We start from the raw sequence: 17045 nt of genomic DNA on the forward strand, positions 1-17045 counted from the left end.
CTATTGTTAAAGAACATAGGTTTAGGTATCCAGACTGTGTGTCTGCTAAATCTGCAATTAAGAAGTCATAAAAGTCATTATTAATTTTAACCATTTACTTGTTTACAGAGTGGCTTAATGGAACATTGTTATGGTTGTTGGAAATTCCCCAGAGAATGGATAATTTATGAATGCTTGTATACCCTCCTAGCTAAGCAGGTGATTGAATATCATAATGGGATACTGGTGATGTACTGAATGGGAGGAGCCAAGTCCATCTGTAGTTTTGCAGCCTGCTAGAAGTTTTAACATTGAGCAGCAGTTTTGCCAGCTGTGGTCAGGTTGAGCAAAAGCTTTTCACAGAATTACGCAGTATTTGGCGTATTATAGGGTCTGCACCGACACATGAAAAAGACCTGATGTACCTACCTAATCCCATTTGCCAGTGAATGTTGTGATGTGCCAAGTGCTTATCCAGGTACTTCTTAAAGGATGTGAGGCATCCCGCCTCCAACACCCTCCCAGGCAGTGCATTCCAGACCATTAACCACCCTCTGGGTAAAAAAGGTATTTTTCAAATCCCCCTTAAAACTGCAGCCCCTCACCTTCAACCTGAGTCCCCGTGTGACTGATCCTTCAACTAAGGTGAACAGCTGCTCCCCATCCACCTTGTCCATGCCCCTTATAATCTTGGACACCTCGATCAGCTCACCCCTCAGTCTTCTCTGCGGCAGAGAAAACAACCCAAGCCTGTCCAACCTCCCTTCATCGCTTTAAATGTTCCAACCCAGGCAACATCCTGGTGAAACGCCTCTGCACCCCTTCCAGTGCAATCACATCCTTCCTACAATGTGGCGACCCGAACTGCACACAGTACTCCAGCTGTGGCCTCACCAAAGTTCTATAAAACTGCAACATGACCTCCCTGCTTTTGTAATCTATGCCCCGATTGATAAAAGGCAAGTGTCCCATCTGCCTTTGTCACCACCCTATTAACCTGGCTTCAGAGTTCTATGGACAAACACACCTGGATCCCTTTGTTCCTTGGAACTTCCCAGTGTTAGGCATTGAATTCTGACCAGACAGAAGGATTTTCGAAAAGGATCTCTCTCCAAATTGTCTCCACACACGGTTAAATTTGTTTATAAGTGGCATTTAAGCCAGGGGGTTGCTTAGCTGGAATGTTGATCATGAAGGTGGAGGGCGTAAGTTTTTTCTTGTGTTTGGAACTGTATAACTGTTAATTGTAAAGCTCTTTTCTTTGATGTTAATGAGGTTAATTCTGTGTTTAAATTGAAAGTGGTTTTAAATAAAAGATGCCTGTTGGTCAGTCATCACTCCTGGGGTGAAGTATCCTTTCCACAGTTTTACAAATTACAAACGTTGTTTGGGGTTCTTGTCTGATATCCAAACAAAAGTTGGGGTCTGGTTTGGGATGTTGGCATCACTGATTCACTTTCTCCCCAAGGTTCTCCCAAATGAATTAAAAGGTAACGCCCTGTTAGAAGGGCGGGGCCTGCCTGGCCCTGTGACAGGGGGGGAGGGGCACAGCTCACACTCTCCCCACAGGGGGCGGGGCCGGAAGCGGAAGGAGCTCCGCGGAGCCAGCTACCGGACGGACCGTTTCCATGGCGGCGCCGGGTGAGTGACCCCCTCCCAACCATGTATCCCCCCTAACCCCCCCCCCCCAAACCCACTGCCCCCCTTCCCAACCCCCCCTCCCACTGCCCGCCCCCACCCTCCCTGACCCCCCCCTCCCCTCCCTGACCCCCCCCTCCCCTCCCTGACCTCCCCTCCCTGACCCCCCCTCCCCTCCCTGACCCCCCCTCCCCTCCCTGACCCCCCCCTCCCCTCCCTGACCCCCCCCTCCCCTCCCTGACCTCCCTGACCCCCCCTCCCCTCCCTGACCTCCCCTCCCTGACCCCCCCCACACCCACCCTCCCTGACCCCCCCCACCACCCACCCTCCCTGACCCCCCCCACACCCACCCTCCCTGACCCCCCCCACACCCACCCTCCCTGACCCCCCACCACCCAACCTCCCTGACCCCCCACCACCCAACCTCCCTGACCCCCCACCACCCAACCTCCCTGACCCCCCCACCCTCCCTGACCCCCCCCACCCTCCCTGACCCCCCCCCACCCTCCCTGACCCCCCCCCACCCTCCCTGACCCCCCCCCACCCTCCCTGACCCCCCCCACCCTCCCTGACCCCCCCCACCCTCCCTGACCCCCCCCACCCTCCCTGACCCCCCCCCCACCACCCACCCTCCCTGACCCCCCCCACCACCCACCCTCCCTGACCCCCCCCACACCCACCCTCCCTGACCCCCCCCACACCCACCCTCCCTGACCCCCCCCCACACCCACCCTCCCTGACCCCCCCCCACACCCACCCTCCCTGACCCCCCCTCCACCACCCACCCTCCCTGACCCCCCCCACCACCCACCCTCCCTGACCCCCCCCCCACCACCCACCCTCCCTGACCCCCCCCCCCACCACCCACCCTCCCTGACCCCCCCCCCACCACCCACCCTCCCTGACCCCCCCCCCACCCTCCCTGACCCCCCCCCACCCTCCCTGACCCCCCCCCACCCTCCCTGACCCCCCCCCACCCTCCCTGACCCCCCCCCACCCTCCCTGACCCCCCCCCACCCTCCCTGACCCCCCCCCACCCTCCCTGACCCCCCCCCCACCCTCCCTGACCCCCCCCACACCCTCCCTGACCCCCCCCACCCACCCACCCTCCCTGACCCCCCCCCACCCACCCACCCTCCCTGACCCCCCCCCACCCACCCACCCTCCCTGACCCCCCCCCACCCACCCTCCCTGACCCCCCCCCACCCACCCTCCCTGACCCCCCCCCACCCACCCTCCCTGAGCCCCCCACCCACCCTCCCTCCCTGACCCCCCCCCACCCACCCTCCCTGACCCCCCACACCCACCCTCCCTGACCCCCCCCCACACCCACCCTCCCTGACCCCCCCCCACACCCACCCTCCCTGACCCCCCCCACACCCACCCTCCCTGACCCCCCCCCACACCCACCCTCCCTGACCCCCCCCCACCACCCACCCTCACCCCCCCCACCCTCCCTGACCCCCCCCCACCCTCCCTGACCCCCCCCCACCCTCCCTGACCCCCCCCCACCCTCCCTGACCCCCCCCACCCTCCCTGACCCCCCCCACCCTCCCTGACCCCCCCCACCCTCCCTGACCCCCCCCCACCCTCCCTGACCCCCCCCACCCTCCCTGACCCCCCCCACCCTCCCTGACCCCCCCCACCCTCCCTGACCCCCCCCCCCACCCTCCCTGACCCCCCCCCCCACCCACCCTCCCTGACCCCCCCCCACCACCCACCCTCCCTGACCCCCCCCCACACCCACCCTCCCTGACCCCCCCCCACACCCACCCTCCCTGACCCCCCCTCCACCACCCACCCTCCCTGACCCCCCCCCCCACCACCCACCCTCCCTGACCCCCCCCCCACCACCCACCCTCCCTGACCCCCCCCCCACCACCCACCCTCCCTGACCCCCCCCCCCACCACCCACCCTCCCTGACCCCCCCCCCCACCACCCACCCTCCCTGACCCCCCCCCCCACCCTCCCTGACCCCCCCCCCCCACCCTCCCTGACCCCCCCCCCACCCTCCCTGACCCCCCCCCACCCTCCCTGACCCCCCCCCACCCTCCCTGACCCCCCCCCACCCTCCCTGACCCCCCCCACACCCTCCCTGACCCCCCCCACACCCTCCCTGACCCCCCCCACCCACCCACCCTCCCTGACCCCCCCCCACCCACCCACCCTCCCTGACCCCCCCCCCACCCACCCTCCCTGAGCCCCCCACCCACCCTCCCTCCCTGACCCCCCCCCCACCCACCCTCCCTGACCCCCCCACCCACCCTCCCTGACCCCCCCACCCACCCTCCCTGACCCCCCCCACCCACCCTCCCTGACCCCCCCCCACCCACCCTCCCTGATCCCCCCCCCCACCTCCCCTCCCTGACCCCCCCCCCCACACCCACCCTCCCTGACCCCCCCCACCACCCACCCTCCCTGACCCCCCCCACCACCCACCCTCCCTGACCCCCCCCACACCCACCCTCCCTGACCCCCCCCACATCCACCCTCCCTGACCCCCCCCACACCCACCCTCCCTGACCCCCCCCACACCCACCCTCCCTGACCCCCCCCACACCCACCCTCCCTGACCTCCCCTCCCTGACCCCCCCCCACACCCACCCTCCCTGACCCCCCCCCCACACCCACCCTCCCTGACCCCCCCCCACACCCACCCTCCCTGACCCCCCCCCACACCCACCCTCCCTGACCCCCCCCACACCCACCCTCCCTGACCCCCCCCCCACACCCACCGTCCCTGACCCCCCCCCACACCCACCCTCCCTGACCCCCCACCACCCAACCTCCCTGACCCCCCCCACCCTCCCTGACCCCCCCCCCCCACCACCCACCCTCCCTGACCCCCCCCCCACCACCCACCCTCCCTGACCCCCCCCCACCACCCCACCCTCCCTGACCCCCCCCCACCACCCACCCTCCCTGACCCCCCCCCACCCTCCCTGACCCCCCCCACCCACCCACCCTCCCTGACCCCCCCCCCACCCACCCTCCCTGACCCCCACCCACCCTCCCTGAGCCCCCCACCCACCCTCCCTCCCTGACCCCCACCCACCCTGACCCCCCCCACCCACCCTCCCTGACCCCCCCACCCACCCTCCCTGACCCCCCCCCACCCACCCTCCCTGACCCCCCCCACCCACCCTCCCTGACCCCCCCCCCCACCCACCCTGCCTGACCCCCCCCACCCACCCTGCCTGACCCCCCCCCACCCACCCTGCCTGACCCCCCCCCACCCACCCTGCCTGACCCCCCCCCACCCACCCTGCCTGACCCCCCCCCCACCCACCCTGCCTGACCCCCCCCCACCCACCCTGCCTGACCCCCCCCCACCCACCCTGCCTGACCCCCCCCCACCCACCCTCCCTGACCCCTCCCTGACCCCCCCCACCCGCCCTCCCTGACCCCCCCCCACCCACCCTCCCTGACCCCCCCCCACCCACCCTCCCTGACCCCCCCCCCACCCACCCTCCCTGACCCCCCCCCCACCCACCCTCCCTGACCCCCCCCCACCCACCCTCCCTGACCCCCCCCCCCACCCACCCTCCCTGACCCCCCCCCCCACCCACCCTCCCTGACCCCCCCCCCACCCACCCTCCCTGACCCCCCCCCCCACCCACCCTCCCTGACCCCCCCCCCACCCACCCTCCCTGACCCCCCCCCCACCCACCCTCCCTGACCCCCCCCCCACCCACCCTCCCTGACCCCCCCCCCACCCACCCTCCCTGACCCCCCCCCCACCCACCCTCCCTGACCCCCCCCCCCACCCACCCTCCCTGACCCCCCCCCCCACCCACCCTCCCTGACCCCCCCTCCCTGACCCCCCCCACCCACCCTCCCTGACCCCCCCCACCCACCCTCCCTGACCCCCCCCCCACCCACCCTCCCTGACCCCCCCCCCACCCACCCTCCCTGACCCCCCCCCACCCACCCTCCCTGACCCCCCCCAGAACCCCCCCACCCACCCTCCCTGACCCCCCCCCACCCACCCTCCCTGACCCCCCCCCACCCACCCTCCCTGACCCCCACCCACCCACCCTCCCTGACCCCCCCCAGACCCCCCCACCCACACTCCCTGACCCCCCCCCACCCACCCTCCCTGACACCCCCCCCACCCACCCTCCCTGACCCCCCCCCACCCACCCTCCCTGACCCCCCCCCACCCACCCTCCCTGACCCCCCCCCCACCCACCCTCCCTGACCCCCCCCCACCCACCCTCCCTGACCCCCCCCACCAACCCACCCCCCCCGACCCCCCACACCCCCCCCGACCCCCCACACCCCCCCCGACCCCCCACACCCCCACCCCCCGACCCCCCACCCCCGACCCCCCACACCCCCACCCCCCCACACCCCCACCCCCCCACCCACCCTCCCCGACCCCCCCCACCCGACCCCCCACCCCCCCCACCCCCCACCCACCCCTCCCCACCCCCCACCCACCCCCCCACCCCCCCCTCCCTCCCCTCCCCTCCCCTCCCCTCCCCCCTCCCTCCCCTCCCCCCCTCCCCCCTCCGCCCCCTCCCCTCCCCCCTCCCCCCCCTCCCCCCTCCCCCCCCTCCCCCCCCCTCCCCCCCCTCCCCCCCCTCCCCCCCCTCCCTCCCCCCCCCCCTGCCCCCTCCCCTCCCTCCCCCCCTCCCTGCCCCCTCCCCTCCCTCCTCCCTCCCCTCCCTCCCCCCCTCCCTGCCCCCTCCCCTCCCTCCCCCCCTGCCCCCTCCCCCCTCCCCGGCCCCCTCCCTGGCCCCACCCCACTCTCTCATCCTCTCCCACCCTGCCCCCTCCACCACCCCGTCCCACTGTTCTAAATCAGCCTCTGTGTACCCGAACAGGCGCCGGAATGTGGCGACTAGGGGCTTTTCACAGTAACTCCATTGCAGTGTTAATGTAAGCCTACTTGTGACAATGATAAAGATTATTCTATGAAATGAAGGTGGGGCACAGCCGAAGGGCTTCCTCCTGTTCTGGTCTCACCAGGAGTTACCAGTTATATTTAGTTTAGCTCTGAAGTTCTTTTCATTAATTGGTGTGTGTTAAATCCCTCTCAGTGCTCTGAAGATGGGGGCACCTGTTGGCCACATGCGGCCGTTACTCCAGCTGACACTGGCCCTGGTTAAACCCGACGCTGTGGCTCACCCACTAATTCTGCAGGTAAGAGATTTCTGTTCACCGCACCCTTCCTCTTGGCATGATTGACTGCATGAGTTATTCGGACATTTAGCCATTCCTGCACCTTTCTGCTGTCCGTATGTGGATTGGCCCACACTTCAGTTCCAGAAGGAAAGAAAGAATTTGCATCTTACGTGACTTTGGGACGTTCCACAAAGGTACAGACCCCATCAGGGGCAGCACAGTAGCATAGTGGTTAGCACTGTTGCTTCACAGCTCCAGGGTCCCAGGTTCGATTCCCCGCTGGGTCACTGTCTGTGCGGAGTCTGCACGTTCTCCCCGTGTCTGCGTGGGTTTCCTCCGGGTGCTCCGGTTTCCTCCCACAGTCCAAAGATGTGCAGGTTAGGTGGATTGGCCGCGCTAAATTGCCCTTGGGTTAGGTGGGGTTACTGGTTTACGGGGATTGGGTGGGGGTGAGGGCGTAGGTGGGGATGAGGGCGTAGGTGGGGTGCTCTTTCCCGGAGCCGGTGTGGACCCGATGGGACGGGTGGCCTCCTTCTGCACTGTAGATTCTATGATCACCTAACCCAAGATTAAACTGGCAAGTTGCTTAAAATGTTGAATATGCAAAGACCATTAGCTGTTTATGTTAAAGTACATTTTAACCATGCGAATTATTGAAGTATGCTGATCAGATCGAGCTGGACTTATCAGTCCACACCTTCAATCAGGTGTATTGAATGCAAGAACAAAGATGAATACACAGCGCCTCATTACAGTCCATTTCCTTGGGGGGGAGCTGGAGGATGGGGAGCTGGAGGATGGGGAGCTGGAGGTTGGGGGGGGGAGGGGGAGTTGCAGGAGGCACTGCTCCGCTGGTTCCGAAATGCGGTCGGGAAAGATCCAACTGTCAGTGGCCATCTTCTCGCTCAGAAGACCAGGCTGTTGGCTGTGGCTCTGGGAAAACCTGATTTTAATCCCTCGGAGGGCTGGCTCCCGAGTTGGAAATCCCGACACAACATAGTGCTCCGACATCCACAGGGGGGGAGCACAACTCTGGTGGGACTGGGATACAGTGGTGGACGGGAGAGGTGTTACCCCGGCTACTGGAAGACGATGGACCCCAGGACATTTTTAACTGTCATGACACTGGTGTTTTGTACAGTGGGTACGACATGCTGGCCTCACTCGGGGAAGATTCCTTTGGCCATAAAGCCAGGGAAAGACTTTCTGTTATGGCCTGCTGCAATGTGGATGGCAGTGATTGGAAAGACACAGAACCCTCGCTGCTTCAGGGGATTCCACTACCTGCCTGTCACGTACCGGGCGAGTTAGACCGGCTGGATGGCTGGGGACATTTTCTGTGAGTGGGAGCGGGAGCGGGATCGCAGGCTGATGGGGCGTCGAGTTGTCCTGTTTCTGGATAATTTTTCCGGACACCCTTGTGTCTCTGGGCTCAGGAACATCCGTCTTGTATTCCCCCCTGTCAGCACCACCTGGAGCTGGGCATCATCTACTGTGTGAAGCAGAGTTACGTCAAGACAATGAGGGAGAAGGTCCTCGAGGAGATGGACAGTAGGGCAGAGCTGACTGCAGTCCAGTGCGGAAAGGGAATCTCTGTTAGATGCTGTCCGTCTTTTGAAAGACTCCTGGCATTCTGTCGATAAGCGAATCATCCAACAATGCTTCAAGAAAGCACGTTTTCTCACAACATTGGGCGAGGTAACTGGGGAGGCCGAGGCTGTGACAGCGCCAGATGGATTAGAGGCACAGGAAGGCAAATAGTCATTCTAAATGGGATATTTTCAGGTTGGCAGGCTGTGACTAGTGGAGGACTGCACGGAGCAGCACAGGGCCGCAGCTATTAGGAAGTGCTGGGGACAGACAGAATTCTGATGTCTCGGGGAGTTACGGGGAGCGGTGCTGGGGACAGACAGAATTCTGATGTCTCGGGGAGTTACGGGGAGCGGTGCTGGGGATAGACAGAATTCTGATGTCTCGGGGAGTTACGGCGAGTGGTGCTGGGGACAGACAGAATTCTGATGTCTCTGGGAGTTACGGCGAGTGGTGCTGGGGATAGACAGAATTCTGATGTCTCTGGGAGTTACGGCGAGTGGTGCTGGGGACAGACAGAATTCTGATGTCTCTGGGAGTTACGGCGAGTGGTGCTGGGGATAGACAGAATTCTGATGTCTCTGGGAGTTACGGGGAGCGGTGCTGGGGATAGACAGAATTCTGATGTCTCGGGGAGTTACGGGGAGCGGTGCTGGGGATAGACAGAATTCTGATGTCTCGGGGAGTTACTGCGAGTGGTGCTGGGGATAGACAGAATTCTGATGTCTCGGGGAGTTACGGCGAGTGGTGCTGGGGATAGACAGAATTCTGATGTCTCTGGGAGTTACGGGGAGCGGTGCTGGGGATAGACAGAATTCTGATGTCTCGGGGAGTTACTGCGAGTGGTGCTGGGGACAGACAGAATTCTGATGTCTCGGGGAGTTACGTGCTCAGTGTTCATCAACGTGCTCAGTGATCAGTGTTCATCAACGTGATCAATGTTCATCAGTGTGATCAGTGTTCATCAACGTACTCAGTGATCAGTGTTCGTCAACGTGCTCAGTAATCAGTGTTCATCAACGTGATCAGTGTTCATCAACGTGCTCAGTGATCAGTGTTCATCAACGTGCTCAGTGATCAGTGTTCATCAACGTGCTCAGTGATCAGCGTTCATCAACGTGCTCAATGATTAGCGTTCATCAACGTGCTCAATGATCAGTGTTCATCATTGATCAGTGTTCATCAACGTGCTCAGTGATCAGTGTTCATCAACGTGCTCAGTGATCAGTGTTCATCAACGTGCTCAATGATCAGTGTTCATCAGTGCTCAGTGTTCATCAACGTGATCAGTGTTCATCAACGTGATCAGTGTTCATCAACGTGATCAGTGTTCATCAACGTGATCAGTGTTCATCAACGTGATCAGTGTTCATCAACGTGATCAGTGTTCATCAACGTGATCAGTGTTCATCAACGTGATCAGTGTTCATCAACGTGATCAGTGTTCATCAACGTGATCAGTGTTCATCAACGTGATCAGTGTTCATCAACGTGATCAGTGTTCATCAACGTGATCAGTGTTCATCAACGTGATCAGTGTTCATCAACGTGATCAGCGTTCATCAACGTGATAAGCGTTCATCAACGTGCTCAGTGATCAGCGTTCATCAACGTGCTCAGTGTTCAGCGTTCATCAACGTGCTCAGTGTTCAGCGTTCATCAACGTGCTCAGCGATCAGCGTTCATCAACGTGCTCAGTGATCAGCGTTCATGAACGTGCTCAGTGATCCGTGTTCATCAACGTGCTCAGTGATCCGTGTTCATCAACGTGCTCGGTGATCAAAGTTCATCAACGTGCTCAGTGATCAAAGTTCATCAACGTGCTCAGTGATCAAAGTTCATCAACGTGCTCAGTGATCAGTGTTCATCAACGTGCTCAGTGATCAGCGTTCATCAACGTGCTCAGCGATCAGCGTTCATCAACGTGCTCAGCGATCAGCGTTCATCAACGTGCTCAGCGATCAGCGTTCATCAACGTGCTCAGCGATCAGCGTTCATCAACGTGCTCAGCGATCAGTGTTCATCAACGTGCTCAGTGATCAGTGTTCATCAACGTGCTCAGTGATCAGTGTTCATCAACGTGCTCAGTGATCAGCGTTCATCAACGTGCTCAGTGATCAGCGTTCATCAACGTGCTCAGTGATCAGCGTTCATCAACGTGCTCAGTGATCAGCGTTCATCAACGTGCTCAGTGATCAGCGTTCATCAACGTGCTCAGTGATCAGCGTTCACCAACGTGCTCAGTGATCAGCGTTCATCAACGTGCTCAGTGATCAGCGTTCATCAACGTGCTCAGTGATCAGAGTTCATCAACGTGCTCAGTGATCAGCGTTCACCAACGTGCTCAGTGATCAGCGTTCACCAACGTGCTCAGTGATCCGTGTACATCAACGTGTTCAGTGATCATCAACGTGCTCAGTGATCAGTGTTCACCAACGTGCTCAGTGATCAGTGTTCACCAACGTGCTCAGTGATCAGTGTTCACCAACGTGCTCAGTGATCAGTGTTCACCAATGTGCTCAGTGATCAGTGTTCATCAACGTGCTCAGTGTTCATCAACGTGCTCAGTGTTCATCAACGTGCTCAGTGTTCATCAACGTGCTCAGTGTTCATCAACGTGCTCAGTGTTCATCAACGTGCTCAGTGTTCATCAACGTGATCAGTGTTCATCAACGTGATCAGTGTTCATCAACGTGATCAGTGTTCATCAACGTGATCAGTGTTCATCAACGTGATCAGTGTTCATCAACGTGATCAGTGTTCATCAACGTGATCAGTGTTCATCAACGTGATCAGTGTTCATCAACGTGATCAGTGTTCATCAACGTGATCAGTGTTCATCAACGTGATCAGTGTTCATCAACGTGATCAGTGTTCATCAACGTGATCAGTGTTCATCAACGTGATCAGTGTTCATCAACGTGATCAGTGTTCATCAACGTGATCAGTGTTCATCAACGTGATCAGTGTTCATCAACGTGATCAGTGTTCATCAACGTGATCAGTGTTCATCAACGTGATCAGTGTTCATCAACGTGATCAGTGTTCATCAACGTGATCAGTGTTCATCAACGTGATCAGTGTTCATCAACGTGATCAGTGTTCATCAACGTGATCAGTGTTCATCAACGTGATCAGTGTTCATCAACGTGATCAGTGTTCATCAACGTGATCAGTGTTCATCAACGTGATCAGTGTTCATCAACGTGATCAGTGTTCATCAACGTGATCAGTGTTCATCAACGTGATCAGTGTTCATCAACGTGATCAGTGCTCATCAACGTGATCAGTGCTCATCAACGTGATCAGTGCTCATCAACGTGATCAGTGCTCATCAACGTGATCAGTGCTCATCAACGTGATCAGTGCTCATCAACGTGATCAGTGCTCATCAACGTGATCAGTGCTCATCAACGTGATCAGTGCTCATCAACGTGATCAGTGCTCATCAACGTGATCAGTGCTCATCAACGTGATCAGTGCTCATCAACGTGATCAGTGCTCATCAACGTGATCAGTGCTCATCAACGTGATCAGTGCTCATCAACGTGATCAGTGCTCATCAACGTGATCAGTGCTCATCAACGTGATCAGTGCTCATCAACGTGATCAGTGCTCATCAACGTGATCAGTGCTCATCAACGTGATCAGTGCTCATCAACGTGATCAGTGCTCATCAACGTGATCAGTGCTCATCAACGTGATCAGTGCTCATCAACGTGATCAGTGCTCATCAACGTGATCAGTGCTCATCAACGTGATCAGTGCTCATCAACGTGATCAGTGCTCATCAACGTGATCAGTGCTCATCAACGTGATCAGTGCTCATCAACGTGATCAGTGCTCATCAACGTGATCAGTGCTCATCAACGTGATCAGTGCTCATCAACGTGATCAGTGCTCATCAACGTGATCAGTGCTCATCAACGTGATCAGTGCTCATCAACGTGATCAGTGCTCATCAACGTGATCAGTGCTCATCAACGTGATCAGTGCTCATCAACGTGATCAGTGCTCATCAACGTGATCAGTGCTCATCAACGTGATCAGTGCTCATCAACGTGATCAGTGCTCATCAACGTGATCAGTGCTCATCAACGTGATCAGTGCTCATCAACGTGATCAGTGCTCATCAACGTGATCAGTGCTCATCAACGTGATCAGTGCTCATCAACGTGCTCAGTGATCAGTGTTCATCAACGTGCTCAGTGATCCGTGTTCATCAACGTGGTCAGTGATCCGTGTTCATCAACGTGGTCAGTGATCAGCGTTCATCAACGTGGTCAGTGATCCGTGTTCATCAACGTGCTCAGTGATCCGTGTTCATCAACGTGCTCAGTGATCAGCGGTCATCAACGTGCTCAGTGATCAGCGGTCATCAACGTGCTCAGTGTTCACCAACGTGCTCAATTCTCAGTGTTCATCAACGTGATCAGTGTTCATCAACGTGCTCCGTGATCATCAACGTGCTCAGTGATCATCAACGTGCTCAGTGATCAGCGTTCATCAACGTGCTCAGTGATCAGCGTTCATCAACGTGCTCCGTGATCAGCGTTCATCAACGTGCTCAGTGATCAGCGTTCATCAACGTGCTCAGTGATCAGCGTTCATCAACGTGATCAGTGATCAGTGTTCATCAACGTGATCAGTGTTCATCAACGTGCTCAGCGATCAGTGTTCATCAACGTGCTCAGCGATCAGTGTTCATCAACGTGCTCAATGATTAGCGTTCATCAACGTGCTCAATGATCAGTGTTCATCATTGATCAGTGTCCACCAACGTGCTCAGTGTTCATCAACGTGCTCAGTGATCAGTGTTCATCAACGTGCTCAGTGATCAGTGTTCATCAACGTGCTCAGTGATCAGTGTTCATCAACGTGCTCAATGATCAGTGTTCATCAGTGCTCAGTGTTCATCAACGTGATCAGTGTTCATCAACGTGCTCAGCGTTCATCAACGTGCTCAGTGTTCAGCGTTCATCAACGTGCTCAGCGATCAGCGTTCATCAACGTGCTCAGTGATCAGCGTTCATCAACGTGCTCAGTGATCCGTGTTCATCAACGTGCTCAGTGATCCGTGTTCATCAATGTGCTCGGTGATCAATGTTCATCAACGTGCTCAGTGACCAGTGATCAATGTTCATCAACGTGCTCAGTGATCAGCGTTCATCAACGTGCTCAGTGTTCATCAACGTGATCAGTCTTCACCAACGTGCTCAGCGATCAGTGTTCATCAACGTGCTCAGTGTTCATCAACGTGCTCAGTGATCAGTGTTCATCAACGTGCTCAGTGTTCATCAACGTGCTCAGTGTTCATCAACGTGCTCAGTGTTCATCAACGTGCTCAGTGTTCATCAACGTGCTCAGTGTTCATCAACGTGCTCAGTGTTCATCAACGTGATCAGTGCTCATCAACGTGATCAGTGCTCATCAACGTGATCAGTGCTCATCAACGTGATCAGTGTTCATCAACGTGCTCAGTGATCAGTGTTCATCAACGTGCTCAGTGATCAGTGTTCATCAACGTGCTCAGTGATCAGTGTTCATCAACGTGCTCAGTGATCAGCGTTCATCAACGTGCTCAGTGATCAGCGTTCATCAACGTGCTCAGTGATCAGCGTTCATCAACGTGCTCAGTGATCAGCGTTCATCAACGTGCTCAGTGATCAGCGTTCATCAACGTGCTCAGTGATCAGCGTTCATCAACGTGCTCAGTGATCAGCGTTCATCAACGTGCTCAGTGATCAGCGTTCACCAACGTGCTCAGTGATCAGCATTCACCAAAGTGATCAATGTTCATCAACGTGATCAGTGTTCATCAACGTGCTCAGTGATCCGTGTTCATCAACGTGCTCAGTGATCCGTGTTCATCAACGTGCTCAGTGATCCGTGTTCATCAACGTGCTCAGTGATCCGTGTTCATCAACGTGCTAAGTGATCCGTGTTCATCAACGTGCTCAGCGAACAGCGTTCATCAACGTGCTCAGCGAACAGCGTTCATCAACGTGCTCAGCGATCAGCGTTCATCAACGTGCTCAGTGATCAATGTTCATCAACGTGCTCAGTGATCAGCGTTCATCAACGTGCTCAGTGTCCAACAACGTGATCAGTGTTCACCAACGTGCTCAATTCTCAGTGTTCATCAACGTGATCAGTGTTCAGCAACGTGATCAGTGTTCATCAACGTGATCAGTGTTCAGTGTTCATCAACGTGCTCAGTGATCAGTGTTCATCAACGTGCTCAGTGATCAATGTTCATCAACGTGCTCAGTGATCAGCGTTCATCAACGTGATCAGTGTTCACCAACGTGCTCAATTCTCAGTGTTCATCAACGTGCTCAGTGTTCAGCAACGTGATCAGTGTTCATCAACGTGATCAGTGTTCAGTGTTCATCAACGTGCTCCGTGATCAGTGTTCATCAACGTGCTCCGTGATCAGTGTTCATCAACGTGCTCAGTGATCAGTGTTCATCAACGTGCTCAGTGATCAGCGTTCAACAACGTGCTCAGTGATCAGTGTTCATCAACGTGCTCAGTGATCAGTGTTCATCAGTGCTCAGTGTTCATCAGTGCTCAGTGTTCATCAACGTGCTCAGTGTTCATCAACGTGATCAGTGTTCATCAACGTGATCAGTGTTCATCAACGTGATCAGTGTTCATCAACGTGATCAGTGTTCATCAACGTGATCAGTGTTCATCAACATGCTCCGTGATCAGTGTTCATCAACGTGCTACGTGATCAGTGTTCATCAACGTGCTCAGCGATCAGCGTTCATCAACTTGCTCAGCGATCAGCGTTCACCAGCGTGCTCAGTGTTTATCAACGTGATCAGTGTTCATCAACGTGCTCAGTGTTCATCAACGTGCTCAGTGTTCATCAACGTGCTCGGTGTTCATCAACGTGCTCAGTGTTCATCAACGTGCTCAGTGTTCATCAACGTGCTCAGTGTTCATCAACGTGCTCAGTGTTCATCAACGTGCTCAGTGTTCATCAACGTGCTCGGTGTTCATCAACCTGCTCGGTGTTCATCAACGTGCTCGGTGTTCATCAACGTGCTCAGTGTTCATCAACGTGCTCAGTGTTCATCAACGTGCTCAGTGTTCATCAACGTGCTCAGTGTTCATCAACGTGCTCGGTGTTCATCAACGTGCTCGGTGTTCATCAACGTGCTCGGTGTTCATCAACGTGCTCAGTGTTCATCGACGGGGCTCGGTGTTCATCAACGTGCTCAGTGTTCATCAACCTGCTCGGTGTTCATCAACCTGCTCAGTGTTCATCAACGTGCTCAGTGTTCATCAACGTGCTCAGTGTTCATCAACGTGCTCAGTGTTCATCAACGTGCTCAGTGTTCATCAACGTGCTCAGTGTTCATCGACGTGCTCAGTGTTCATCGACGTGCTCAGTGTTCATCGACGTGCTCAGTGTTCATCGACGTGCTCAGTGTTCATCGACGTGCTCAGTGTTCATCGACGTGCTCAGTGTTCATCGACGTGCTCAGTGTTCATCGACGTGCTCAGTGTTCATCGACGTGCTCAGTGTTCATCGACGTGCTCAGTGTTCATCAACGTGCTCAGTGTTCATCAACGTGCTCCGTGTTCATCAACGTGCTCAGTGTTCATCGACGGGGCTCAGTGTTCATCGACGGGGCTCAGTGTTCATCAACGTGCTCAGTGTTCATCAACGTGCTCAGTGTTCATCGACGGGGCTCAGTGTTCATCAACGTGCTCGGTGTTCATCAACGTGCTCAGTGTTCATCAACGTGCTCAGTGTTCATCAACGTGCTCAGTGTTCATCAACGTGCTCAGTGTTCATCAACGTGCTCAGTGTTCATCAACGTGCTCAGTGTTCATCAACGTGCTCAGTGTTCATCAACCTGCTCAGTGTTCATCAACCTGCTCAGTGTTCATCAACGTGCTCAGTGTTCATCAACGTGCTCAGTGTTCATCGACGGGGCTCAGTGTTCATCAACGTGCTCGGTGTTCATCAACCTGCTCAGTGTTCATCAACGTGCTCAGTGTTCATCAACCTGCTCAGTGTTCATCAACGTGATCAGTGTTCATCAACGTGCTCAGTGTTCATCAACGTGCTCGGTGTTCATCAACCTGCTCAGTGTTCATCAACGTGCTCAGTGTTCATCGACGGGGCTCGGTGTTCATCAACGTGCTCAGTGTTCATCAACGTGCTCAGTGTTCCGTGTTCATCAACCTGCTCAGTGATCATCAACGTGCTCAGTGTTCATCAACGTGCTCAGTGTTCATCGACGGGGCTCGGTGTTCATCAACGTGCTCAGTGTTCATCGACGGGGCTCGGTGTTCATCAACGTGATCAGTGTTCATCGACGTGCTCAGTGTTCATCGACGGGGCTCGGTGTTCATCGACGGGGCTCGGTGTTCATCGACGGGGCTCGGTGTTCATCGACGGGGCTCGGTGTTCATCGACGGGGCTCGGTGGTCATCGACGGGGCTCGGTGTTCATCGACGGGGCTCGGTGTTCATCGACGGGGCTCGGTGTTCATCGACGGGGCTCGGTGTTCATCGACGGGGCTCGGTGTTCATCGACGGGGCTCGGTGTTCATCGACGGGGCTCGGTGTTCATCGACGGGGCTCAGTGTTCATCGACGGGCTCGGTGTTCATCGACGGGGCTCGGTGTTCATCGACGGGGCTCAGTGTTCATCGACGGGCTCGGTGTTCATCGACGGGGCTCGG

General features: G+C 57.4%; 1 protein-coding gene across 1 annotated transcript in view; it reads left to right on the forward strand.

Moving 5' to 3' along the window:
* Positions 1-1553: 1553 nt before the first annotated feature.
* The window catches only part of nme6 (NME/NM23 nucleoside diphosphate kinase 6), a 30055-nt gene continuing 14563 nt past the window's right edge, over positions 1554-17045 (forward strand). The window contains exons 1-2 of the mRNA XM_072514653.1: positions 1554-1620; positions 6664-6766. Of these exons, the coding sequence (XP_072370754.1) occupies positions 6674-6766 (93 nt within the window). The 5' untranslated portion in view covers positions 1554-1620; positions 6664-6673. The remainder of the gene's footprint in view (positions 1621-6663; positions 6767-17045) is intronic.

This window comes from Scyliorhinus torazame, chromosome 1 (assembly GCF_047496885.1).
Source record: "Scyliorhinus torazame isolate Kashiwa2021f chromosome 1, sScyTor2.1, whole genome shotgun sequence".
NCBI lineage: Eukaryota > Metazoa > Chordata > Chondrichthyes > Carcharhiniformes > Scyliorhinidae > Scyliorhinus > Scyliorhinus torazame.